The sequence below is a fragment of the Bos taurus genome, chromosome 8 (genome assembly GCF_002263795.3).
Source record: "Bos taurus isolate L1 Dominette 01449 registration number 42190680 breed Hereford chromosome 8, ARS-UCD2.0, whole genome shotgun sequence".
Taxonomy (NCBI): domain Eukaryota; kingdom Metazoa; phylum Chordata; class Mammalia; order Artiodactyla; family Bovidae; genus Bos; species Bos taurus.
In genome coordinates this window covers 44,517,775-44,542,433 of record NC_037335.1, presented here as the reverse complement: position 1 = coordinate 44,542,433, position 24,659 = coordinate 44,517,775, and the positions used below count along the sequence as shown (strand labels likewise).

The 24,659-nt window shown below is 41.2% G+C and overlaps 1 protein-coding gene across 1 annotated transcript in view; it reads right to left on the bottom strand.

The window, feature by feature from the left end:
• PGM5 (phosphoglucomutase 5) overlaps nucleotides 1-24,659 on the bottom strand; it is a 209,470-nt gene that overhangs the window by 70,404 nt on the left and 114,407 nt on the right. Inside the window, 1 exon segment of the mRNA NM_001102335.1 lies at nucleotides 17,850-17,965. Within this exon segment, the coding sequence (NP_001095805.1) occupies nucleotides 17,850-17,965 (116 nt within the window).

Below are 24,659 nucleotides of genomic sequence, written 5' to 3'. Positions count from 1 at the left end.
AGGATGCTGGGTTAGCTCCATGGCCTAGTGCCAAAAAAACAAGTCTAGGAAGCCCTGCCCAGTGGGATAATTTCAAAATCCTTCGTCCTTTTATAGCTGAAAAAAGTCACTTTCATTTACTGGCTAGAGAGAAATACCTTTTTGTTCTAAAACATGGGCTTTGCATACTCTGAATCTCCAGCTGGATTACATTACCTGGAGATAGACCCATGAGATGCTGTTGAGTCTGACATCTGATAGGATGTCATAATTTAGGGTAGAGAGACACAGAGTTATTTTAGCATGATCAAAAATATAAAAAACATACAAACTCACCTCAACTGTTAGCAGCCAACCACATAATAAATTGTGAATTGGCTTGGATATCCTCACTTACAAGTTAAACACTGCCAAGAGTCACAAGGGGTCAACGATCAAGTAAAATCAACCATGTTCTTCATAACTCTTTGAGGTGGGGATAGAAACACTGATGATTTGCAATTACTTGCACACGTTTCCACTGAACTCTCATAGTACATTAGAGGGGGTTTTGGGGAAACAGCTCTCCTTTTAATAACTTCAAGGCAAGTGAACTATAATGCCGTAACAGTGACAGATAAATTAAACAGTCAAACAAAGGCATCAGATGATTTCCTAAGACCCCACTATAAAGAGTGAAAAATGGAGGGAAGGTATGCTCATACTATATATGACAGGACCACTAAACTTTATATTAAAAATGTTTTTATAAGTCAATCCGAAAAAGAGGGACCCAAATAGAAAACTGTTGCACATATGAGCAACTGTCAGACAGAAAAATATTAATAGTCAAAAACATTTGAACAAATGTTCAATCTCACCTCAGTCAAAGAAAAGTCCACAAAATGGAATCCCATTTGGGACTCTCAAATCAGCAAGGGTTCATCAGGGGCAGGGGAACACTTAGCACTAGCAAAGTACCAGTGTAAACATGTACAGTTTGGTAGGATAATTTGGCAGTAATGATCATGGCATCCAGTCCCATCACTTCATGGAAAATAAATGGGATAAAAATGGAAACAATGGCAGATTTTATTTTGGGGGGCTCCAAAATCAATGTGGACAGTGACTGCAGCCATGAAATTACGAGACGCTTGTTCCTTGGAAGAAAAGCAATGACTAACCTATATAGTGTATTCAAAAGCAGAGACATCACTTTCTGTCAAAAGTCCATATAGTCAAAGCTATGGTTTCTCCTGTAGTCATGTACAGATGAGATAGTTCAACCATAAAGAAGGCTGAATGTCAAAGAACTGATGCTTTTGAATTGTGGTGCTAGAGAAGACTCTTGAGAGTTCCTTGGACAGCAAGGAGATTAAACTAGTCAATCCTAAAGGAAATAACCCTGAACATTCATTGGAAGGTTTGATGCTAAAGCTGAAGCTCCAATACTTTGGCCACCCAAAGAGCTGACTCACTGGAAAAGACTGATGCTGGGAAAGATTGAGGGCAGGAGGAGAAGGAAGCGACAGAAGATTACATGATTGAATGCATCACCGACACAATGGACATGAGTTTGAGCAAACTCCAGGAGATGGTGAAGGACAGGGAAGCCTGGCACGTTGCAGTCCATAGGTTCACAAAGAGTTGGACATGACTTCGTGAATGAACAACAGTAATGATCAATAGCCTTAAAACAGTGCCCAGCTTTGGACCCAGCTATTCTATTTCTTAACCTTTAGTCAAAAGGAAATTCACCAAAGCAGCTAAAAGAAGAGGGAAAGTTGAATAAATAATAACAAACAAAAAATATTTTTTAAAAGAAGAGTAAAAGTTGAAAAATGAATACAAATTTTTTTAGTCTTTTTGAGTTTTTTACAACATTGCTTCTGTTTTATATTTTTCTTTTTTGGCCACAGGCATATGGGATCTTAGCTCTCCAACCAGGGATGGAACCCACACTCCCTGCATTGGAAAGTGAAATCTTAACCAGGGAAGTCCTAATACTAATTGTTAAAGAATAGGAAATTATGGAAAATCTACACCAAAACTTGTTGTGCATATAAAATATTGAATAAGAATCTTTGGGAACACATGTAATGGGTGTAATGATGTTTATCCAAGTTTAATAAATGTTAAAAAATCAGCTTATTAACAACCTCAGATATGCAGATGATACCACTCTAATGGCAGACAGTGGAGAGGAACTAAAGAGTCTTGATGAAGGTCAAAGAGGAGAGTGAAAAAGCTGGCTTAAAACTCATCATTCAAAAAACTAAGATCACTGCCTCTAGTCCCATCACTTCATGGCAAATAGATGGCTGTAGGACTTGACAGAAAATGAGGACAGGGAGGGTGGTGCACTGCTGAGCTGTTAACACTGGCCTTGGGGGAAGCTGAGCTTAGGGGATGGGTTTTGTTCACCTCACAGGGAGACCCCACCTTCAAAAACAAAGTTTCAGATTCATCCCCAAAGGCCCCTGAGCATTTCCACTATTGCTGACCAGGCATGAAGAGGGATTCATCCAGGCTGTTTCACCCTCTTTGTTCCCAGGCAAAAATCTCTACACTCTACAAACAGCTGTTTGGGGAAAAAAAAAAAAGCAAATAAAATAGTTCTTTCACTTCCTCATTTCATATATTCACATCTGTTCCATCTTTAGGACATGAGATTCCAGAAAAAATTCTTTGACACTAACATTTATATAAGCATATTATTGCCAGTAAATTTTTTAAACAGATTTTATTTTTTAGAGCCGTTTCAGCTTCACAGCAAAATTGAATGAAAAGTACTAGTTCCCATAATAGTCCCTGTCTCCACACAAACACAGCCTCCCCATCATGAACATCCCGCACCAGAATGGGACACTTGCTACAAATGATGAGCCTACGCTGGTGACACAGTATCACCTGGAGTCCATAGTTCACATTAGGGTTCATTCTTGCTGTTGTACCTTCTATGGGCTTTAACAAATGTACCCACCATTATAATATCATACAGTAAAGTTTCACTGTCCTAAATGTCCTCTGGGTTCTGATTATTCATCCTTCCCTCCCTTGTAGCCCTGGGCAACCAGTAAGCCTTTTATTATCTTTACAGTTTTGTCTTTTCCAGATTATCATATAATTGGACTCACACAATATGTGGCCTTTTTAGTTTGGCTTCTTTCACTGAGTAATATGCATTTAAGTTTCCTCGATGTCTTCTCATGTCTTAATAGCTCATTTCTCCTTATCAGTTGTGTCCAACTCTTTGTGACCCCATGGACTGTAACCCGCCAGGATCTTCTGGCCATGGAATTCTCCAGGCAAGAATACTAGAGTGGGTAGCCATTCCCTTTTCCAGGGAAAATCCCAACCCAGGGATCAAACCCAGGTCTCCTGCATTACAGGCAGATTCTTTACCATCTGAGCCACCAGGGAAGCCCTAGAATTAAATAATACAGTACAAATTTTGAAGTTTGCTTCTCTGGATACTTGGCTTGTAGTGCAGCCAGAGTTTGTCACCTGGTTCGGGACACTGCAAGAAGCTTTAACTCATATTTCCAAAGCCTGTAAGTACCACTCAACTGCCCTTCCCCTATCCAAGCTAACACAGCCTGAAGCCCACTCAGACTCACTCTGACCAGCACAGAGAACCAGCCATCTTCACCAAGATACCAGCTCGGCTCTCTGGCCACAACTCTGGGGAAAAACTGACTCCAAAGACAGGTTTACTTTTTTCCCATCAGAAACATCCCTACTCCCCTATTCCCTCAAATTAGACTTGAGTTTTCTCAAGCTTTAAAACCATATTACTTTGAGCTAGGCAGTATATCTGTAAGTACACCGCCCTCACAAAATAAATGGGGAAAAGAAAGAAGAGTACTCAATCTCAAAGGAATTTTCCTCCAATGGAAATGCCAGCATGGGCAAATCAACTCAATAAAACACCACACACGTTACTAACAGATCAAGTCATCTCAGTTGAGACTCTGATCAGGAAAGTCTGACTTTGTCATTCAGGAAAATACAAATCATGGTGCACCTGTTGCCAACTCCAAGCTAGAAATAAGTTAGTGTTTCTCAACCCAGGCTGCTCATTGTAGGCTCCTAAAGAACTTATTAAAAAATACCAACGCTCAGGCCCCACCCCAGACCAATAAAACCAGAATTTTTGGCAATGGGAGCCAGGCATTAGTATTTTAAATTCATTGAGTAATTCTTATGGGCAGCCAGAGTTGAGAACCATTGTTTTCAGAGAAGGTTACTCAAAATAGTCCAATATTGGCAGCAGATTACTGAGGGACAGTGAAGTAGGCCTCTTCCTCTATTTGCTCAAATTTAGCACTAAAGGAAAGTGCCCATCGGTCTCTAGTTCAGTGGATGCCCCTGGCCTTAGTCAGGTAGGGGCCTCTCACTGGAGCCAGCTTTAATATCATGGTTTTTCTCCTTTTTGCCTGGAAATCTACTGACAGCCTTGCCAAATTTGGGGTAATCAACCCATCCTGGTGTGCCTAGGACTTTCCCTGTTTTAGCAGGAAATGAACAATGTACTAGGAACCTTCTCCATCCCAGGCACACCAGGATGGTTGGCCATCTGATAAGGAAGGCCACTCGCTTAAAGGGGTTCCTGATGGTTTTTAGAATATGTGCATATACAGCACATACCTAAGCACACACACTTCCTAGAGCCAGAAATGATGGGAAATTTCTCTATATACTTACTCTTGATGCAGAATGACACAGCAAGTTAAATTCCATTTTTAGAAGAATAACAGCAAGGTACCAAGCACTTCACTCAGTACTTTACACATCTATTATCTAACTTGGACAATTTGATAGCTTCTTTTTACGGATAAGAGGTTGAGGTTAGGTCATTTGTATGAAGTCACATGGCCACTAAGTGAAGAAAAGCTTCACACCTGGGCAGTTTGGCTCCAACGTCTGTGGACAAAACCACCGCTGGAAATGCCCAGTAATGCTGGTGGTCCTCAGGAGCCGCAATGAGGCAGATAAAATGCCGCGTGTGGTTAGACCTGAGGGCCCTTCTGAATATCTGCATGATGGATTTGCATTTTTTCCTCCCCAGACATTCAGGATAAGATGCTAAATTTCCCTTTACTTCTCTTTTCTTATCACTTTATTCTTTTCATCTATAAGTGAAGCTTTCATTAATGGGCAGGGAAATTCTTCCCATCCTCATTTTATCCACTCAAAGATCTGTCTTTTAAAATAGAGAAGTTATGAGGGAACACTGGGAGGCACCCCTTGCAGGGAATCTGAGATTCGAGAACGTGTTACTGAACTGTGACAGGTTATTTTTTTTTTCCGTGTCTCAAATTGCTTGTGTTCAGCTCTTCAAATCTGGCCAAAAATCAGGGCTCATGGAAAAACTGTCACTTTTCCATGATTAAAAAGAAATTTTTTTTAAATTAATGCTCTAAAATGTTTACCAACTGCAAAACAAAGTTGTCCTGCTTGTAGGTGGGTTGGAGGCAGCTGTCAGCTCAGAAACGAAGGACAGCAGTAACTGATTGTGTAGCTCACGATGCCTGGGGGACATACTGCCTCCCAAAGAAATGTAACAATAAATTTGATGATGGTGATGGTGTTTGACACAATAATGCAGCAGGGCTTTTGGCTAATATCCTGACTGTTGCAAAACACTGCAAACTCCATGAAGGAAGGGCCTGTATCTGAAATGACTCATCATTCTATCCTGACCCTGGCTCATAGAAAGTGCACAGTAAACATTTGTTGAATGAGTAAATGAATGCTTAGGTGAAACTCTAGTACGCAGTTTGATATAATTCATCAGATTCATTCCTCACAAAAAGCTGGAAGCAATCTAAAAATATGGGAAAAAATTTTATAGATCATCCCACTGAACACAGTCATCTTATAAATGAGGAAACTGAAGCCCAGAGAAGTTAAGTGATCTGTGTGAGGTAGTTCAATGACAGAGAGGAGGGGCCTAACTGGGTCACTTCCTAGTACTGTGCTGTTTACATGACACCACGTCTCCTGGCATGCATCTCATCCCATCCAAAAGAATTAACCAGACCAGGGAGAAGGACCCCTTGGCGTGTCCTTAAAAGAGGCAGCAGAGTACAGTGGGGCCAAAGAGACTGGCTTTGAATCCTGGCTCTGCCATGTGAGATTGGTCTGTGGCCAACTTTCCTCCCCAATCCTCCATGACCTTGTCTATAAAATTGGACTTATTATGGTCGCTAATAGCAGCAGCAGCAGTTCATTTTAGAGTCAAAAAGTCTCAGTGAAATGTCATATAGGCAGCCCTAGGCATTGTACTTATCACTCAGGAGGTGCTCAGTAAATAGTAAGTGTTAGCAGTGTTGCATTAACACAGGCCCTAAGGCAGCCGGGCCATCCATCCCAGGGGAGGAGAAAGCGTTAACATCGGGTTGGCCATCTGACACTTTTCCCTTACACAAGTACGCCCATATATAGGACAGGGGGGCCTTCTGACTCGTACTGCCAGTGCTGGTGGGAACAATACAATTCTCTAAGAATTGTTCCTCAGTAGTCGGAGAAGGCAATGGCACCCCACTCCTCCAGTACTCTGGCCTGGAAAATCCCATGGACGGAAAAGCCTGGTGGGCTGCAGTCCATGGGGTCGCTAAGGGTCAGACACGACTGAGCAACTTCACTTTCACTTTTCACTTTCATGCATTAGAGAAGGAAATGGCAACCTATTCCAGTATTCTTGCCTGGAGAATCCCAGGGACAGGGGAGCCTGGTAGGCTACTGTCTGTGGGGTCGCACAGAGTCAGAAACGACTGAAGCGACTTAGCAGTAGCAGCAGTTGTTAGCTGAACCAGAAATCTCTCCACGGGGTTTAATGCCTGCACTACAGAGTTGAGGACCTGTCACTCTTTAGTCATTGTACTTACTTCCCAGTGGAGCCAACTGGCAACTGGAAGACAGTGTGGCGGGGGGTCGGGGGAGCCTCAAAGCACAACTTTAGGGATTGCATCTTAAATACCAAGGGATGGCCCCCTTGTTAAAAGTCCCCTGTGCTGTGCTGTGCTTAGTCGCTCAGTTGTGTCCAGCTCTTTGTGACCCCATGGACTGTCGGCTGCCTCTGTCCATGGGGACTGTCCATGCCCTCCTCCAGGATCCCTTCTCAACCCAGGGATCAAACCCAGATCTCCAACATTGCAGGCAGATTCTTTACCAGCTGAGCTATGAGAGAAGCCCAAAAGTCCCCTAGAAATTGTGAAAAGAAACCCTTATTGTCTGTTTGGAATTCTTCAATCTGTAAGGACTGAAGGATGGTTTCCCAGGATTCCCAGTCCCAAGATGCACTGGTAAGCATGGACACAGCCTCAGATGGAGGCCCATTCCTTTCTGCCCCACACTAGAGTTTCACACAACACTCGCTCTTGCCACTTTTCATCAGCTTGCAGGATGAATTAAAGGGTCAGAGGAACTGGAACTGTGGAGCCATCAGGAAAAAGATTTTTTTCTGATGGACACATTCTTACCACTCCAAGTGGGAGTTCTCTTTCCCAACACACAGGTTGAGAGTTTGTAGAGGTCCAAATGAGAGTTTCAGTTTTCAGAGTTTACAAGGAGGCTCTTGGGACGTGTCAATCACAGCACTTCTGTGCTCTAGCCCAGCCTAGATTGAACTGCACATGTACATACATCCTGTTTCAACTTGCCCAGGAAAGAAATTGCTCTCCTAGTGCTGATAATGCTGTCATCACAGCGTCCTCATGTCACATCTGCTATCCAAACAAGAGAAAGAGCTGTGGTGGAACCTTGATAATCTGAAATTCACAGATACATGGGTCTCCTTCGCTGGCCTAGAGACTGGATAGATTTGAAAACTGCAAAATGTAAGAACTAACGATTATCTAAATGGGGAAAGAACTAAAGTTTTCCTTTATCATACCTTTAAAAAATATGGTATTAAATAAAAATAAATGTATAAATTAGAGACAGTTCAACCTACTCAATATTGTTTAACAGTGCTCCTGAAAACCCAACCTTGAGTTAGGATGTACATAGTTCATGTGTGAAATATAAACAAAGGAAGAGGTATGGAACTTGAAAGTATTATAAACTGTTTACCTGTTAGAGGAAATAAAATGTCCATTCACAAGGCAACTGGAGAGTGAAGTCAGTAATATAAACCATAAGGCAATAGAGCAGAGAATGTCTATGCTGTAACAATTTAGTAAATACATAAGATCACTAAACTAGAACCCAGGCACTATTGAACATGGCTATTTACAGGTAATTGTCAGCAGCCCCCAACCACCCAACCACAGGAAGAAAATAAGGTAATACAACTTGAATTACAAATACTTAACAGTACTTAAAATTTTAAATCTTCATTAACACAGATGTGGGGATGAAGTGTTCCTAGAAATACTCTGCTAGCTATTAATTTGTGCTAATAATGATAGGGTGACTGAAAATGTTAAAACTTTATCTTAAAATTTTATGTAATTCTTATGTGTGTGTGCTGTCTCTTCAGTCGTGTCCGACTCTTTGTGACCCCATGGACTGTAGCCTGCCAGGCTCCTCTGTCCGTGGGACTCTCCAGGCAAGAATCCTGGAGTGGGTTGCCATGCCCTCCTCCAGGGGATCTTCCCACCCTAAGGATCAAACTCACGCCTCTTACGTTTCCTGCATTGACAGGCGGGTTCTTTACCCCTAGTGCCACCTGGGACAACATCGTACTCACCCCCTTCCAAATGGCCTATGTTTATGTGGGTTTGTTTTTAGGAATCCTCCCAAATCTTGGGATACCCTAATGCCTAGAATTCCAGAATACAACCACTCAAGAGTGGTAAAAATATAATTACTAATAATGCAAAGAAAACATACCAAAATGGAAATTCTTTGTTTCTTTCTTTCTATCCATTTACTTCATCCATCTTCCCAGTCTCCCTCCCTCCCTCCCTTCCTTCTATCCTTCCATCTACCCTATGAATACTCAAAGCCTATCATATATAAAACAAAATAGAGCTGAGCGAGATAGATATGGCTTTTGTTCTCAGGGTATTTATAGTCACATGGCAAGCAGAGGGATCCAGAAAAATCTCAAAACACTGGAAAGATACTTGTGATTTCCTGTGACATGAAGTACATACATACTCTGGGCCTCTTTCTTTTGTGCTACAGCCTATAAAAGGAGCCAACTTTATTAGCACCAGGCTGAACTCCAGAGTTCACAGTATAAACAGTCATGTTGGTGTCAGGAGACCTGGATTCAACTCAAAATTTCCAGAAAGAGATGGTTGTATACAAAAGGCTTAGCAACACTCTGGTACATACTAAGTGCTAATTGTAAAAGACAATTATTATTATTGTGGAAAACTTATCAGAGAACACTTTCTTAGGCAAAGTAAACATTATTGTACTGCCTTATTTTGCTTGACTATTGACATTAGCTTTTTAAAAATACATAACAAAAGTAACAGTAATACTCAAGATGGTGGTCAGCTTGGAGCTCTTCTAGGCCATCACAAACCCAGCAATTCCTTGCATTACCTGTAAAGGGACAAGTTCTAGGCATGGTAGTTCATACACTCCCCAGATGGTGTGACTTCTTAGAAAACTGATGAGAATGATGGCAACCAGTAGAACATCATCAACAAATGCTCCCAAACTTCAAATTTGTTGGTTTTTTAACTCTTAGGATTTTAGTACCCCCTTTTGTGTGTGGGAACGAGTCCAGATTCCTCCCAATTTGGAACTTGAGAAAAGTAACTAGAAAGCCATTTAGAGGAACAGTTACTTTCTATTTAAAGCTAAGGATTTATGAAATGTTCTCCTTTCCCTCTGAAAAGAGTTTTCCAAAGCCCTTCCAAGGAAGCGGGTGAATATCTTTCCTAGCACAAAAGATGATTTTGCTTCTGAAATGACCTTGGTTCTCTGACAGAGCAATAAATACAGGTTTCCTATTATCTGAGACTCGTACCTTTCCATGGGCAAGAAGCATGGACTCTGATCTTACCGCTAGCTTGTTACCTTGGAAAGTTCTGGGAGTTCAAGATGCTGGTAAGGGAAATTCCCACTCAAGGTATATCTTGCTCATCTTGGACAAAAAGCTTGGCATCTTGAGCCTGAGGCAGATCCATATTTTCAAGCTTTCCTGGCACTAAAGTCTGCATTCCTAGTTGGTACACAGCTCCATGCCCCAAGGGCATTGAAATAAGGCCACCACTAGAGAAAGCTTTGGCTTCCCTTGTGGCTCAGCTGGTAAAGAATCCACCTGCAATGTGGGTAACTGGGGTTCGATCCCTGGGTTGGGAAGATTCCCTGAAGGGAAAGGCTACCCACTCCAGTATTCTGCCCTAGAGAATTCCACGGACTGTATAGTCCACTGTGCTCAGTCAAACACAACTGAGCAACTTTTACTTCACTCACTAGAGAAAGCTTTGATAAGTTTTAGAAGTGTCTGCCCAGTCTCAGGTTTAGAATCTTTCCCTCTCTCTGCTTTCTCCTTCCCTTATTAGCTCACTTGATTTTGAGAACTATGTCCTAAGGTAGGTGGGAAGCACCTGTGAGCAGCTGACTTTTACAAGCAGGAAATATAAGGGGTCAGAGAGGCCACGTGGTTTGTCTGTAAGAGGCAGGTGATCATCAGCCTCATGTTCCTGGGCCTCTAGACTTTCTGAGCTGAACCTGGCGTCACATCTCAGAGATACTTGTTATACCATTCCTGATGAAAAACAAATACCAGTTCTCACCAGAGCAATGTTCCCTGCTCTTGACTGCACGTCAGAATCACGTAAGGACACTTACTTAAAATGCAGATTCTCAGGCTTGAGTCAGGGATTTCAAGCAAGGGTAGGATAGAAAATCTATATTTTTGTCAAGCTTCCCAGGCGATTCTTAACATATCCAGCTCAATGCCTCTCCAAGAACCAGCATTAATAAGGAACAGCGTGAAGCCACTTTCTCCTTCCAAGAATGAGTGGTCCAGTTCCTCGGGCCTTATAACAGTCATCTACTGTTAAGTGCTGGAGAGACGGAATTAGCCATTGCTTTCATGGGGAAGACTGATTGGCACAGTGGAAAGCAGTATGCACCGTAGGGCAGGAGACCTGGCTGTTAGTTCAACTGTAATTTAATTCAAGTAGAGGCCTTTTCCAGGCTCTGGGGCCCTGGGTGAGTCACTTAACTGCTTCTTGGGTTCAGGAGCTTCATCTATCAAATCAGGCTAATGTCATCTGAACCTGAAGAATGGTGGGGCTGGGTTCTACACATTGAAAAATCTGTTGTGCTCCTTGAAAGGAGAATGACGGGCAAACAGAACAGTGAGAGACTTTTAAATTTTCCCTTCTAGTCCGGCCTACATGCTGCAACTAGCATAACAATCTGAAAGTAAAGCTTGCTGGAGAGTGGTTGCAAACAGATATCCCTCCTCCCCTGCAGACCATGGATGGATTCCTAGATCCCCTGGAGAAGGAAATGGCAACCCACTCCAGTATTCTTGCCTGGGAAATTCCATGGACAGAGGAGCCTTGCGGGCTATAGTCCACGGGGTCGCAAAAGAGTCAGACACAACTGGGGAACTGAGCACACTCAACATCTAAGCTAGGCAGGCAAAGGGCTTCTAAAGTGAGCCCCTCGCCACTGGCATTTCCAATTTCTTGACTGGAAGAAATTGTTTCTTGATACTCCCTTCTCAATCCTACCCTGTATGTCAGAGGTTAGTAAACTTCAGCCCACAGGCCAAATTTGGACTTAGGCCTATTTTTAAGTAAATTTTTATTGGCACACAACCATACTCATGTATGTATTGTCTATGGCTGCTTTTGTGCTACGGTCATTCAGTCGAGTAACTCTGGAAGAGATCTTACATAGCCTCTCAGTTCACAAAGTCTCAAATATTTACTACCTGGCCCTTTACAGAAAAAGTTTCCCAATCCCTGGTATAGACCAGTCTTTTTCAGTTTTTGGCCATGACCCACAATAAATATATTTTACAGTAAGACCTACTACACACACAGATACCTGTGTGTATATTTGTATGTAAAATTTCCCAAAATAACATTTACCTTTACTAAATGCAAGGCATCTGATAGTTTCTAGTCTATTATATTGTCTTAAAAAGTTGTTCATGACTGTACCAATCTCATGATCCCAATTTAGCCTTGATTCATATTTGGAAAACACTTCTCTAGATAAACTAAACAGCTAGCTACTTACAACACATGTCCTCTCATCTCCCACTTCTATTACTTTCTTGACATTGCTGTCTCCATCTAACAAGGCTCTGCCTCTGTCCTGTCATCTCTAAATGTGCAAATCCTTCCCATTCTCTAGGAACTATCCAACTCCCATCTCTTCCAAGAAGTCTGCTTTGAGCCTCCAGTTCCAAACTACTTTCTCCTTTTCCTATCTGCCACAGTACTTTTTCTATTCCTCTATTGTGGAACTTCAAATTTTCTGTTTTGTAGAAAAGTTATCTGTGCATCTTTCTATGTATCCTAAAGATCTTGAGTTTCTTAAAGGTATGAACTTAAGCATTTTGTATTCTATATATCATCCAATATAGTGCCTTGTACTCTGTAAGTACAGAATAAATGTTTATTACACTGAAGTCAGCAAATATTTGTTATTAAGGGTATAATATGGATTTATACATACAACATTTTATTCTTTAATTTTAAAGACTACAAATTTATGGTATATTGTAAGCACTTGGTAAATGTTTATAAAGACAAACAGAGAGAGAAAGGAGATAATCTGGACTTACCAGTTCTATCCCAGTTGCTAGATTTGTGTTATTTGGGCAGAACAATTTTAGGCAGAATTGTTATATACAGTGTACAATTCCTGAGTTTTTTGAGTCACAGTCACTGGTTTAGACATACAGAACACCTATTTTTCAAAGGATCAGCAGAGAAAAAAATGTAACAGTTTTAACTGTCCTAACCAGACTTGCCAGCCACATATTCTGATATCAAACATAATCATTGAGAGAGCTTAATACAGTCTCTCCTTTTCCAGGAGACCCTTTTCCTGGAACCCTTTTCTCCTTTTCCTGCCAACCCTTTTGTACCATTAATGCTGTCAGAATCTAACTAATTTTGGTAAAAATTACATTCACATAATAAAGGAGAAAAAACACTAATATATTACTTGATTCTGAAAGGGCATCTTCCAGCGGCCATTTATTAAGTAATATGAGAATGGAGGGGGTATTACATAAGCATGACAAGGATTTTACTAACATTAAAAAGCAATCATCAAAACAGATGGTAAAATATTGAATTAATTTCCATTAAAATCATGAGCTATCACAATTGCTTTTTAATATTATTTTTAATATTGTAGATAATGGAATAATATAAGACTATAAAATAGAAGGTCTAAATAGTAGAAAACACATGAAAAATCTTTCAATTGTAAATTATAAGACTGTATATATAAAATGAATGCCAAAAATGTAGAAGTGTTACAAAAGAAAATACCATAGTCAATAACAGAATCTGTTATCATGGCTGCAAACCAGAAAAAAAAATTAATAGTTTCTCTTTATGTAACACTAAACAAATTAGAAAGGAACATTAAAATCAAAGCTATTAACATCTCTATAGGACATATAACTCAGTTTCTTCAATGGATAAATTAGAAAGAGAAAATATAGAGGAGATAAATGCAGATTAAAAGAGACTTAAGAGAGATATTATCAAATCCCTTATGATTATACAGTGGAAGTGAGAAATAGATTTAAGGGACTAGATCTGATAGATAGAGTGCCTGATGAACTATGAACGGAGGTTCATGACATTGTACAGGAGGCAGTGATCAAGACCATCCCCATGAAAAAGAAATGCAAAAAAGCAAAATGGCTGTCTGGGGAGGCCTTACAAATAGCTGTGAAAAGAAGAGACGCAAAAAGCAAAGGAGAAAAGGAACGATATAAACATCTGAATGCAGAGTTCCAAAGAATAGCAAGAAGAGATAAGAAAGCCTTCCTCAGTGATCAATGCAAAGAAATAGAGGAAAACAACAGAATGGGAAAGACTAGAAATATCTTCAAGAAAATTAGAGATATCAAGGGAACATTTCATGCAAAGATGGGCTCGATAAAGGACAGAAATGGTATGGACCTAAGAGAAGCAGAAGATATTAAGAAGAGGTGGCAAGAATACACAGAAGAACTGTACAAAAGAGATTTTCAGGACCCAGATAATCATGATGGTGTGATCACTCACCTAGAGCCAGACATTCTGGAATGTGAAGTCAAGTGGGCCTTAGAAAGCATCACTACAAACAAAGCTAGTGGAGGTGATGGAATTCCAGTGGAGCTATTCCAAATCCTGAAAGATGATGCTGTAAAAGTGCTACACTCAATATGCCAGCAAATTTGGAAAACTCAGCAATGGCCACAGGATTGGAAAAGGTCAGTTTTCATTCCAATCCCAAAGAAAGGCAATGCCAAAGAATGCTCAAACTACCACACAATTGCACTCATCTCACACGCTAGTAAAGTCATGCTCAAAATTCTCCAAGCCAGGCTTCAGCAATACGTGAACCGTGAACTTCCAGATGTTCAAGCTGGTTTTAGAAAAGGCAGAGGAATCAGAGATCAAATGGCCAACATCCGCTGGATCATCGAAAAAGCGAGAGTTTCAGAAAAACATCTATTTCTGTTTTATTGACTATGCCAAAGCCTTTGACTGTGTGGATCACAATAAACTGTGGAAAATTCTGAAAGAGATGGGACTAACCTGCCTCTTGAGAAACCTATATGCAGGTCAGGAAGCAACAGTTAGAACTGGCCATGGAACAACAGACTGGTTCCAAATAGGAAAAGGAGTACGTCAAGGCTGTATACTGTCACCCTGCTTATTTAGCTTATATGCAGAGTACATCATGAGAAATGCTGGGCTGGAAGAAGCACAAGCTGGAATCAAGACTGCCGGGAGAAATATCAATAACCTCAGATATGCAGATGACACCACCCTTTTGGCAGAAAGTGAAGAGGAACTAAAAAGCCTCTCGATGAAAGTGAAAGAGCAGAGTGAAAAGCTTGGTTTAAAGCTCAACATTCAGAAAACGAAGATCATGGCATCTGGTCCTATCACTTCATGGGAAGTAGATGGGGAAACAGTGGAAGCAGTCTCAGACTTTATTTTTTTGGGCTCCTAGGTTACTGCAGATGGTGACTGCAGCCATGAAATTAAAAGATGCTTACTCCTTGGAAGGAAAATTGTGACCAACTTAGATAGCATATTCAAAAGCAGAGACATTACTTTACCAACAAAGGTCTGTCTAGTCCAGGCTATGGTTTTTCCAATGGTCATGTATGGATGTAAGAGTTGGACTGTGAAGAAGGCTGAGTGCCAAAGAACTGATGCTTTTGAACTGTGGTGTTGGAGAAGACTCTTGAGAGTCCCTTGGACTGTAAGGAGATCCAACCAGTCCATCCTAAAGGAGATCAGTCCTGGGTGTTCATTGGAAGGACTGATGCTAAAGCTGAAACTCCAATACTTTGGCCACCTCATGTGAAGAGTTGACTCATTGGAAAAGCCTCTGATGCTGGGAGGGATTGGGGGCAGGAGGAGAAGGGGACGACAGAGGATGAGATGGCTGGATGGCATCACTGACTTGATGGACACGAGTTTGAGTGAACTCCGGGAGTTGGTGATGGACAGGGAGGCCTGGCGTGCTGCGATTCATGGGGTGGCAAAGAGTCGGACACTTAAGCGACTGAACTGAACTCAAGAGAGATTAACCAGTTACAATGTAAAGTCGTTTGTATCCTGACTGTAAAAATCTACAAGACGGTGCCACACCCATTCCAGTAATAAGAAAAGATTAGGAAATCTGCAAAATCACAACTTTTGGGGAACTGATTAGAGATTTGATGTCACAAGCAATAAGGTGGATTCCAAAGAGTCTCAAGCCCCTTCAAGGAAAGATAGGACACAAAACCATCTCATCTCTGGCAGAGGACAGGAAAAAGAAGATGCTTCCATACAAGTGAATGATAAGACGTCATATAAGAGTTTTAAAAATTTGTAAGGGCCAAGTATAGCTTTTATCATGTTATTTTAAAATTGCCTGGAGTCCCAGATACAAGGGGCACACTTCCAAGTTTTTTCTCGTAGGTTCCATTGGGTACTCAGGAAAGGCTGGAAAAAGAGAGACTTGTTACTGCTGGTATGCAGGATATAATCAACTTCTGCCCAAGAGATAAGCATGAAACCCTTCTCGTTCCCCAAACATTTCTTTCATAGGAAATGAAAGCCTAAAGTTCCTGGATGAATGAGCTGCAAACCTTCTTATGCCTAGGACCCAGGCAAAGATTTGCAGCTACTGAAATAAGAATTGAAGTAAAAAACCTTGGAGAGAGGGTAGGAAATCCTGGGCCCAGAATTCTATACCAATACTAAGCAGAGGTCTGCTACCATTAGAGAAGGGTCAAGTACTTGGTGAGAAGAGGTCTATTTTGTATCACCTACATGCTGAAAGCTGTGAATGAAACAGAAACACTGAAAAATCTCTTTCATAACCCATCCTCACTTTCAGTACACAGTACAAATATCCCACTCCTGGGAGAATTTGAAGCCTGTGACACACTAAAGATTATAACAGAAACAATGAAACTCAAACATAGCTCAAGACTTAGTTACATTTAGCTTAACCTTGCACACTGATGCTCCGATAGAAAGGTAACACCCTTTTCTTTGTGTAAATATTACTTACATTAGTCTCTGCTTTCTTTATAGACATACAGTCCAGCATTAAATGAAAAATTACAGGATACACAAAAATCAAGAACGAGTAAACCATTGCTTTATCGACAAAGAAATCAAGAGAACCAGAACTAGATATTGGAATTATCAGTCAGAAAGTTTATAATTATGTTTAACATGTTCAGTAATCTAATGGAAAAGGTAAATAGCAGACATAAACAGATCAAGAAATGCATCAAAGAGATGAAAATTATTTAAGAAGAGTCAAAAAGAAATGCTAGAAATAAAAAACACAGTATCAGAGATGAAGAAATGCTTCCCTAGGCTCAGCAAAAGACTGGACACAGCTCAGTAAAGAATCAGTAATATGCCACTAAAGATTATCTAAACTGAAACACAAAAAGAAAAAAGAGTAAACAAAACCAAATACTGCTTGTAAAAGCTCTGTCCGTATGTTGGACACAAATTATCTAACATACGAGTAACTAGAGCCTCAGAGGAGATGACAGAATAGGGAAAGAGAGATATTAAAAAAGATAATGGCTGAGAATTTTCTAAAATTAATGAAAGACAACAAACAACAGATCCAAGAATCCCAAAGAACCCCAAGAAGAATTTAAAAAATACATGTTCCTAGATATACTATAATTAAACTGTTAACAGAAATGGAAGGTAGGGGAAATTTGAATACAGAGCAACAGTAGTAATTAGAGCTGACTTCTTGGGAACTATGGGCTTCCCTTGTGGCTCAGCTGGTAAAGAATCTGCCTGCAATGTGGGAGACCTGGGTTCAGTCCCTGGGTTGGGAAGATCCCCTGGAGAAAGGAAAGGCTACCCTCTTCAGTATTCTGGCCTGGAGAATTCCAACGACTGTACAGTCCATGGAGTCACAAAGAGTCGGACATGACTGAGCAACTTTCACTTTTCTTGGGAACTATGCAAGCCAAAAGATAAGATATATGTACATATATATATTTTTTAATTTCCATAATAGAAAGCTTTGAAAGAAAGGGAAATTTTTTAAAAGAAGGAAAAATGGGCAGAAGATGTGAGTGTGTCATAGCATGTATCCCACTAGGTTTATTCTAATTTTTTTTTTTTTGCCTCTAACTCCTTCTCCAGCCTCTGATTCACAGTGGAGTCACAGGTTTCCAAACTGGGGTCACAGAGTGCTGCAGCCACCCGCTCCAGTAATACCAACCCAATAAAGCCTACCAGTGCCAAAGCTCTCTTCTCCACACAGAGAGCACCGGCCCGAGTCCATCAGATTTGAGAAGAATCTCCATCCAGCTGGGGTCTCATACACAGGGACCTTCATTGATTTGGCCACTCTGAAAAACAGAATTTAAGGCAACAATCAATCCATACTTCTCCTTTCTTTTTTTCTCATTACATAAGCAAGTCTTTAAGATTTGTTGATGCCATAAACTAGATTTTAGAACACCTGAACAATATGGACAGTTTTCAAGATGTGAAGCCATAGGTGAAAGTTTATGGATAGCATATTCTCACATGTATGTTTCCCTTCTATATATATTCCTTAACCTTTGTGGTAAGATCCAACTGGGTATCTGAGAATCTAAAGTAAGGTGGTATTTGGGTGCAAACACTTTGGAATATTGTTTGACATTATCTACTAAAGATGAATATGAGGAGGGCATGTCAACCCACTCCAGTATTCTTCCCTGGAGAATCCCAAGGACAGATCCTGGTAGGCTACAGTCCAAAGGCTTGTACAGTCGGATATGACTGAAGTGACTTAGCATGCACATACTAAAGATTAATATATACACATCCCATGAACCAGCAATTCAACTCCTAGAAAATAGTAGACCCTGTGGTACACTGCTTACCCCCCAACACACACACACACACACACACACACACACACACACACACACACACTTTGGTGGTTTAGTCACTAAATTGTGTCTGACTCTTCCAAACCCATGGACTGTAGACCACCAGGCTCCTCTGTCCATGGGATTTCCCAGGCAAGATTACTCGAGTGGGTTGCCATTGCCTTCTTCTCCAGGGGATCTTCCTGATCCAAGAATCGAACCCTGGGTCTCCTGCATTGCAGGCAGATTCTTTACCAACTGAGCCAGTAGCACTGGAACATTCTTTCTATGAGCTGCTAGAAATGTTGATTTTCTCTTATTCTCAAAATGTTCCAAGAAAAATACATAATCATGCTTACATCCTGGTAGTAATAGTGGAATAAAGCCTCCCCAAACTGGAGAGAAAAAGTTTTCAAAGCCATTAATTTCACAGTCAGAAGTTCAACAAAGAAGAAATCATTCACACAGAAGCTTTCAAGTGCAGTTCACAGTGAAGGCTGGCTCAAAATTAATTTAGCTAAAATGAATGTATATGATCACAAAATAGAATGCAACTGGGGCAGAGGTGAGAGTAAGAGAAAGGCTAGAGGGTGTGAGATATATATTCTCTGGTTAAAACTTTCTTGTTGGTTCAAAGCCAAGTTGGCAGAACTTAAGGGAGGAGAAAGGATTTCCCCAACTCCACCCTTTTCAGTTAATCACTCTTAGGAGGTCATTAGGCTAAAGTCTGAGGTTGGATTTTAAAGGACTAGATACTTTTTATAACTATGAGCCACAGTTGCAGTTATACAAGCTAAGATAACAATATGGGTAATTAAATTCCAGGATCCCAAGCATGAGTTGATTGTGTCCTAAAGTCAGAAAGGAATTCCCCTCCCTTCTCCTTCTACTGAACTTGGGATCCATCCCAAACATTGCATTCAGCAGATACCAGGCTGAATGGAGGAGCCTGGCCTCTTTTTGGCAGGAGGCCCCGGTGGAGTCTCTGAAACTCTCTGGTACAAAATCTAAAACTGAAGCTGCTCATGCTGAGGGTCTGCTCCCCTCTTTTTGCCTCCCACCATGACATGCTTGAGACAAACAAACCTCTCTTTCTAGGGAAGACCAGAAGGAAAAGAAAGAAAGTGAATCTGGGCCAAAATTTTCCTAAAAATGGGAGTGAGCTCTCACAGCAAAAAGGAAAAACACTGGAAAACAAAGACACATGGTAGATACAGGCTCCTCATTGTGGATTTTAAAACCTCTAAAAATGTGGCTTCAGGTTGGAAATAGCCTCAATCTGCCTTTCCAACACTTTCTCTCATGACCCCTCCCACATGCTCCTTTAAAAAAACTGAACTCTTTTTTTCTTTTATTTTGCGGGGGTGGAGGTCAACACGCAGCATGTGGGATCTTAGTTCCCTAACCAGGGATCAAACTGGAGCCCCTGCTATGGAAGCACAGAGTCTTATAACCACTGGATCAACAGGAAAGTCCCAATCATTTCTTATTTTTTAAATATGCTGTTGCATTTTTGTTGTTGATTTCTGAGTCCTTCTTCGTACTTTTCATGTTACATGGATTAATCCTCCTTTCCAGTCTCTCAGAATACTTCACTGCTTCAGAACCTATCTAAAATGTCCCGCCATCATGAATCTTGTGGCAAAGACTGCTAGTGGTCAATAAATGCATCTTTTCCTGGACACACAGCTGGACTACATTTCTTAGCCTCCCATGAGGTTCGTTGTGGCCATGTAGAGTTCTAGCCAGTGGAACTCTAGTGGAGATAACGCATACTCTTTTCAGATATGGCTTTAAAACTTCCCATCCTCCCTGTTTCTTCTCCTTCTGCCAGTTTAATGTGGACAAGCCCCACCATCCTAGAAACCACATGTTAAAGATGGTGGGCCTACAAGTTGGAAGAATCTGGATCTCTGAATCACCATTTGGAAGAGAATTCATCACCAATCAGGAACACTTGTTTTTAACTTTTAATAACTGAGAAAAAACCTTTTGCTGTGTTTGAGCCATTGTACATTTTGGGATTAGTTTTATAGCAGCAGCTCTACTATCATAATAATACAATTTGTTTTTCATTGCCATAATCAACCCAGAGTAGCCGTTCCTGCCTTAGGCTTCCTCTCTGGGTATGTATGGGGTCTTTATGTTCACGTGGTCATTGTATATGCTTTTACCTCCTTAACACTTTCCCTCCACACACAGACACTACCACCACCACCAATGTGTTAGTTCTTTGAGAGCAGAAGCTACATCTTACATACCTTTATACCTCTTCAATGTCTAGGATAACAAAGTACCTTGTCAGACTTGCCCTCAATAAAGTCTGTATGATTTCAGTTGACTTAATATCTACTATTTAAGGAATATTGTTGAATAGCAAGGAGGAAAGTATCTCTACTTGATGTTTTCTCATTTAAAGCTCCTTTTCAGATCAGATCAGATCAGATCAATCGCTCAGTCATGTCCGACTCTTTGCGACCCCATGAATCGCAGCACGCCAGGCCTCCCTGTCCATCACCAACTCCTGGAGTTCACTCAGACTCACATCCATCAAGTCAGTGATGCCATCCAGCCATCTCATCCTCTGTCGTCCCCTTCTCCTCCTGCCCCCAATCCCTCCCAGCATCAGACTCTTTTCCAATGAGTCAACTCTTCGCATGAGGTGGCCAAAGTACTGGAGTTTCAGCTTTAGCATCATTCCTTCCAAAGAAATCCCAGGGCTGATCTCCTTCAGAATGGACTGGTTGGATCTCCTTGCAGTCCAAGGGACTCTCAAGAGTCTTCTCCAACACCACAGTTCAAAAGCATCAATTCTTCAGTGCTCAGCCTTCTTCACAGTCCAACTCTCACATCCATACATGACCACAGGAAAAACCATAGCCTTGACTAGACAAACCTTTGTTGGCAAAGTAATGTCTCTGCTTTTGAATATGCTATCTAGGTTGGTCATAACTTTCCTTCCAAGGAGTAAGCATCTTTTAATTTCATGGCTGCAGTCACCATCTGCAGTGATCTTGGAGCCCAGAAAAATAGTGTGACACTGTTTCCACTGTTTTCCCATCTATTTCCCATGAAGTGATGGGACCGGATGCCATGATCTTCGTTTTCTGAATGTTGAGCTTTAAGCCAACTTTTTCACTCTCCACTTCCACTTTCATCAAGAGGCTTTTTAGTTCCTCTTCACTTTCTGCCGTAAGGGTGGTGTCATCTGCATATCTGAGGTTATTGATATTTCTCCCAACAATCTTGATTCCAGCTTGTGTTTCTTCCAGTCCAGTGTTTCTCATGATGTACTCTGAATATAAGTTAAATAAACAGGGTGACAATATACAGCCTTGACGTACTCCTTTTCCTATTTGGAACCAGTCTGTTGTTCCATGTCCAGTTCTAACTGTTGCTTCCTGACCTGCATACAGATTTCTCAAGAGGCGGATCAGGTAGTGTGGTATTCCCATCTCTTGAAGAATTTTCCACAGTTTATTGTGATCCACACAGTCAAAGGCTTTGGCATAGTCAGTAAAGCAGAAATAGATGTTTTTCTGGAACTCTCTTGCTTTTTCCATGATCCAGCGGATGTTGGAAATTTGGTCTCTGATTCCTCTGCCTTTTCTAAAACCAGCTTGAACATCAGGAAGTTCACGGTTCACGTATTGCTGAAGCCTGGCTTGGAGAATTTTGAGCATAACTTTACTAGTGTGTGAGATGAATGCAATTGTGCGGTAGTTTGAGCATTCTTTGGCATTGCCTTTCTTTGGGATTGGAATGAAAACTAACCTTTTCCAGTCCTGTGGCCATTGCTGAGTTTTCCAAATTTGCTGGCATATTGAGTGCAGCACTTTTACAGCATCATCTTTCAGGAATTGGAATAGCTCAACTGGAATTCTATCACCTCCACTAGCTTTGTTCGTAGTGATGCTTTCTAAGGCCCACTTGACTTCACATTCCAGGATGTCTGGCTCTAGGTCAGTGATCACACCATCGTGATTATCTGGGTCGTGAAGATCTTTTTTGTACAGTTCTTCTGTGTATTCTTGCCATCTTTTCTTAATATCTTCTGCTCCTTATATTAAGATGTAATTAAGTGATTATAACTTAATCATTTTGAGTAAAGGGAATTTCTCCAGGTATTAATCAGTGGGACTATCAGGACAGGGCTTCTCTGATGGCTCAGAAAGTAAAGAATCTGCCTTCAATGCAAGAAGACTTGGGTTCAGTCCCTGGGTTGGGAAGATCCTTTGGAGAAGGGAATGGCTACCCATGCCAGTATTCTTGCCTGGAGAATCCCATGGACAGAGAAGCCTAGAGGGCTACAGTCCATGGGGTCACAAAGAGTCAGACACGACTGAGCGACTAAACAGCATACGTAGCAGCAGTACACAGCTATCAGGATAAGACAAAGGCATTTCTTGAAAGTCAAGACTTTAGAACAGAATTATTGCAGTGAATATATGAGAATCAAAGGTTTGAAGGGCAGAAAGACACATTATTTTATCTTCCCAGTCTCGGTAGTCACCTTACCCTCATGTGCTCGAACAACATAACAAATACAAAAGTACCCTGAAAAATCCCTAAAAGCTCACTACATATATAAGTGCTAGCATATCCATCTTTGTGCCTCCCACACCCAGCACAGTGCATGCCCATAGTAAGTATTAAAATATCTATTAACCTAATTGTACAGTGTTACATCACTGGGTGCAATAATATTTTACTGGAATGCCAATGGTTATTAATGACTCTCTTACCTTGCTATAGAACAGCCAAATAAACAATGACTAATTATAGCAAATATATCAAGCAGAAACAGCTGTTCTTGGAATTCTACTTTAAGAAAGTTGCAATAGATTAAAAAAGGACAAGATCCAGGTCCCTCTTTTTCTGATTTATCTTCAAACATCCACTTTCTAAAGAGCTTAGCAGACTTCTTGGTCCTATTTTCTACACACTGAACTCTCAGCCCCTTTTTAAAAAGCGTCCATCTACATAGATTACAAGATACCTGCATTGTGCGTACATGCTGCCACTTCAGTCACGTCTGACTCTTTGCGACCCTATGGACTGTAGCCTGCCAGGCTCCTCTGTCCACGGGATTCTCTAGGCAAGGATACTGGAGTAGGTTACCATTTCCTTCTCCAACACAATTTGTTATCAGTTATCAAATCATCATGCTGTACACTTTAAATATATTATAGTTTTATCTGTCAATTATACCTCAATATAGTTAGAAACTTCCCTGCCTTCCCTGGTGGCTCAGACGGTAAAGTGTCTGCCTACAATGTGGGAGACCTGGGTTCAATCCCTGGATTGGGAAGATCTTCTGGAGAAGGAAATGGCAGCCATGGTAGGTTGCCATGCCTTCCTCTCCAGGGGATCTTCCCAACCCAGGACTGAACCCTCATGCCTTTAATCCCCTGCACTGGCAGGTGGGTTCTTTTACCACTAGCACCACCTGGGAAGCCCATCTGCATCACATATGTCCAACAAAAGACTTATATGTAGTTTGCATATAAAAACTCTTATGAGTCAATGAAAATAGCAGATAACCTTTAAAAGAGGGGCAAAAATCTTGAAAAGGCACTTTACATAACAGGATATTCAAGTGACAGATTAGCACATGAAAAGATGCTGGGGAAAGTGTTATTGCCAAGAGCTGGTGAAGATTTGTATTGTTAAAAGAATTGTTATTGTTAAAACAAATAGTGCACAGTTCAGTTCAGTTGCTCAATCATGTTCGACTCTTTGCGACCCCATGAATCGCAGCACGCCAGGCCTCCCTGTCCATCACCAACTCCCGGAGTTCACTCAAACTCACGTCCATTGAGTCGGTGATGCCATCCAGCCATCTCATCCTCTGTCGTCCCCTTCTCCTCCTGCCCCCAATCCCTCCCAGCATCAGACTCTTTTCCAATGAGTCAACTCTTCGCATGAGGTGGCCAAAGTACTGGAGTTTCAGCTTTAGCATCATTCCTTCCAAAGAAATCCCATGACTAATCTCCTTCAGAATGGACTGGTTGGATCTCCTTGCAGTCCAAGGGACTCTCAAGAGTCTTCTCCAACACCACAGTTCAAAAGCATCAATTCTTCGGCGCTCAGCTTTCTTCACAGTCCAACTCTCACATCCATACATGACCACAGGAAAAACCATAGCCTTGACTAGACAGACCTTTGTTGGCAAAGTAATGTC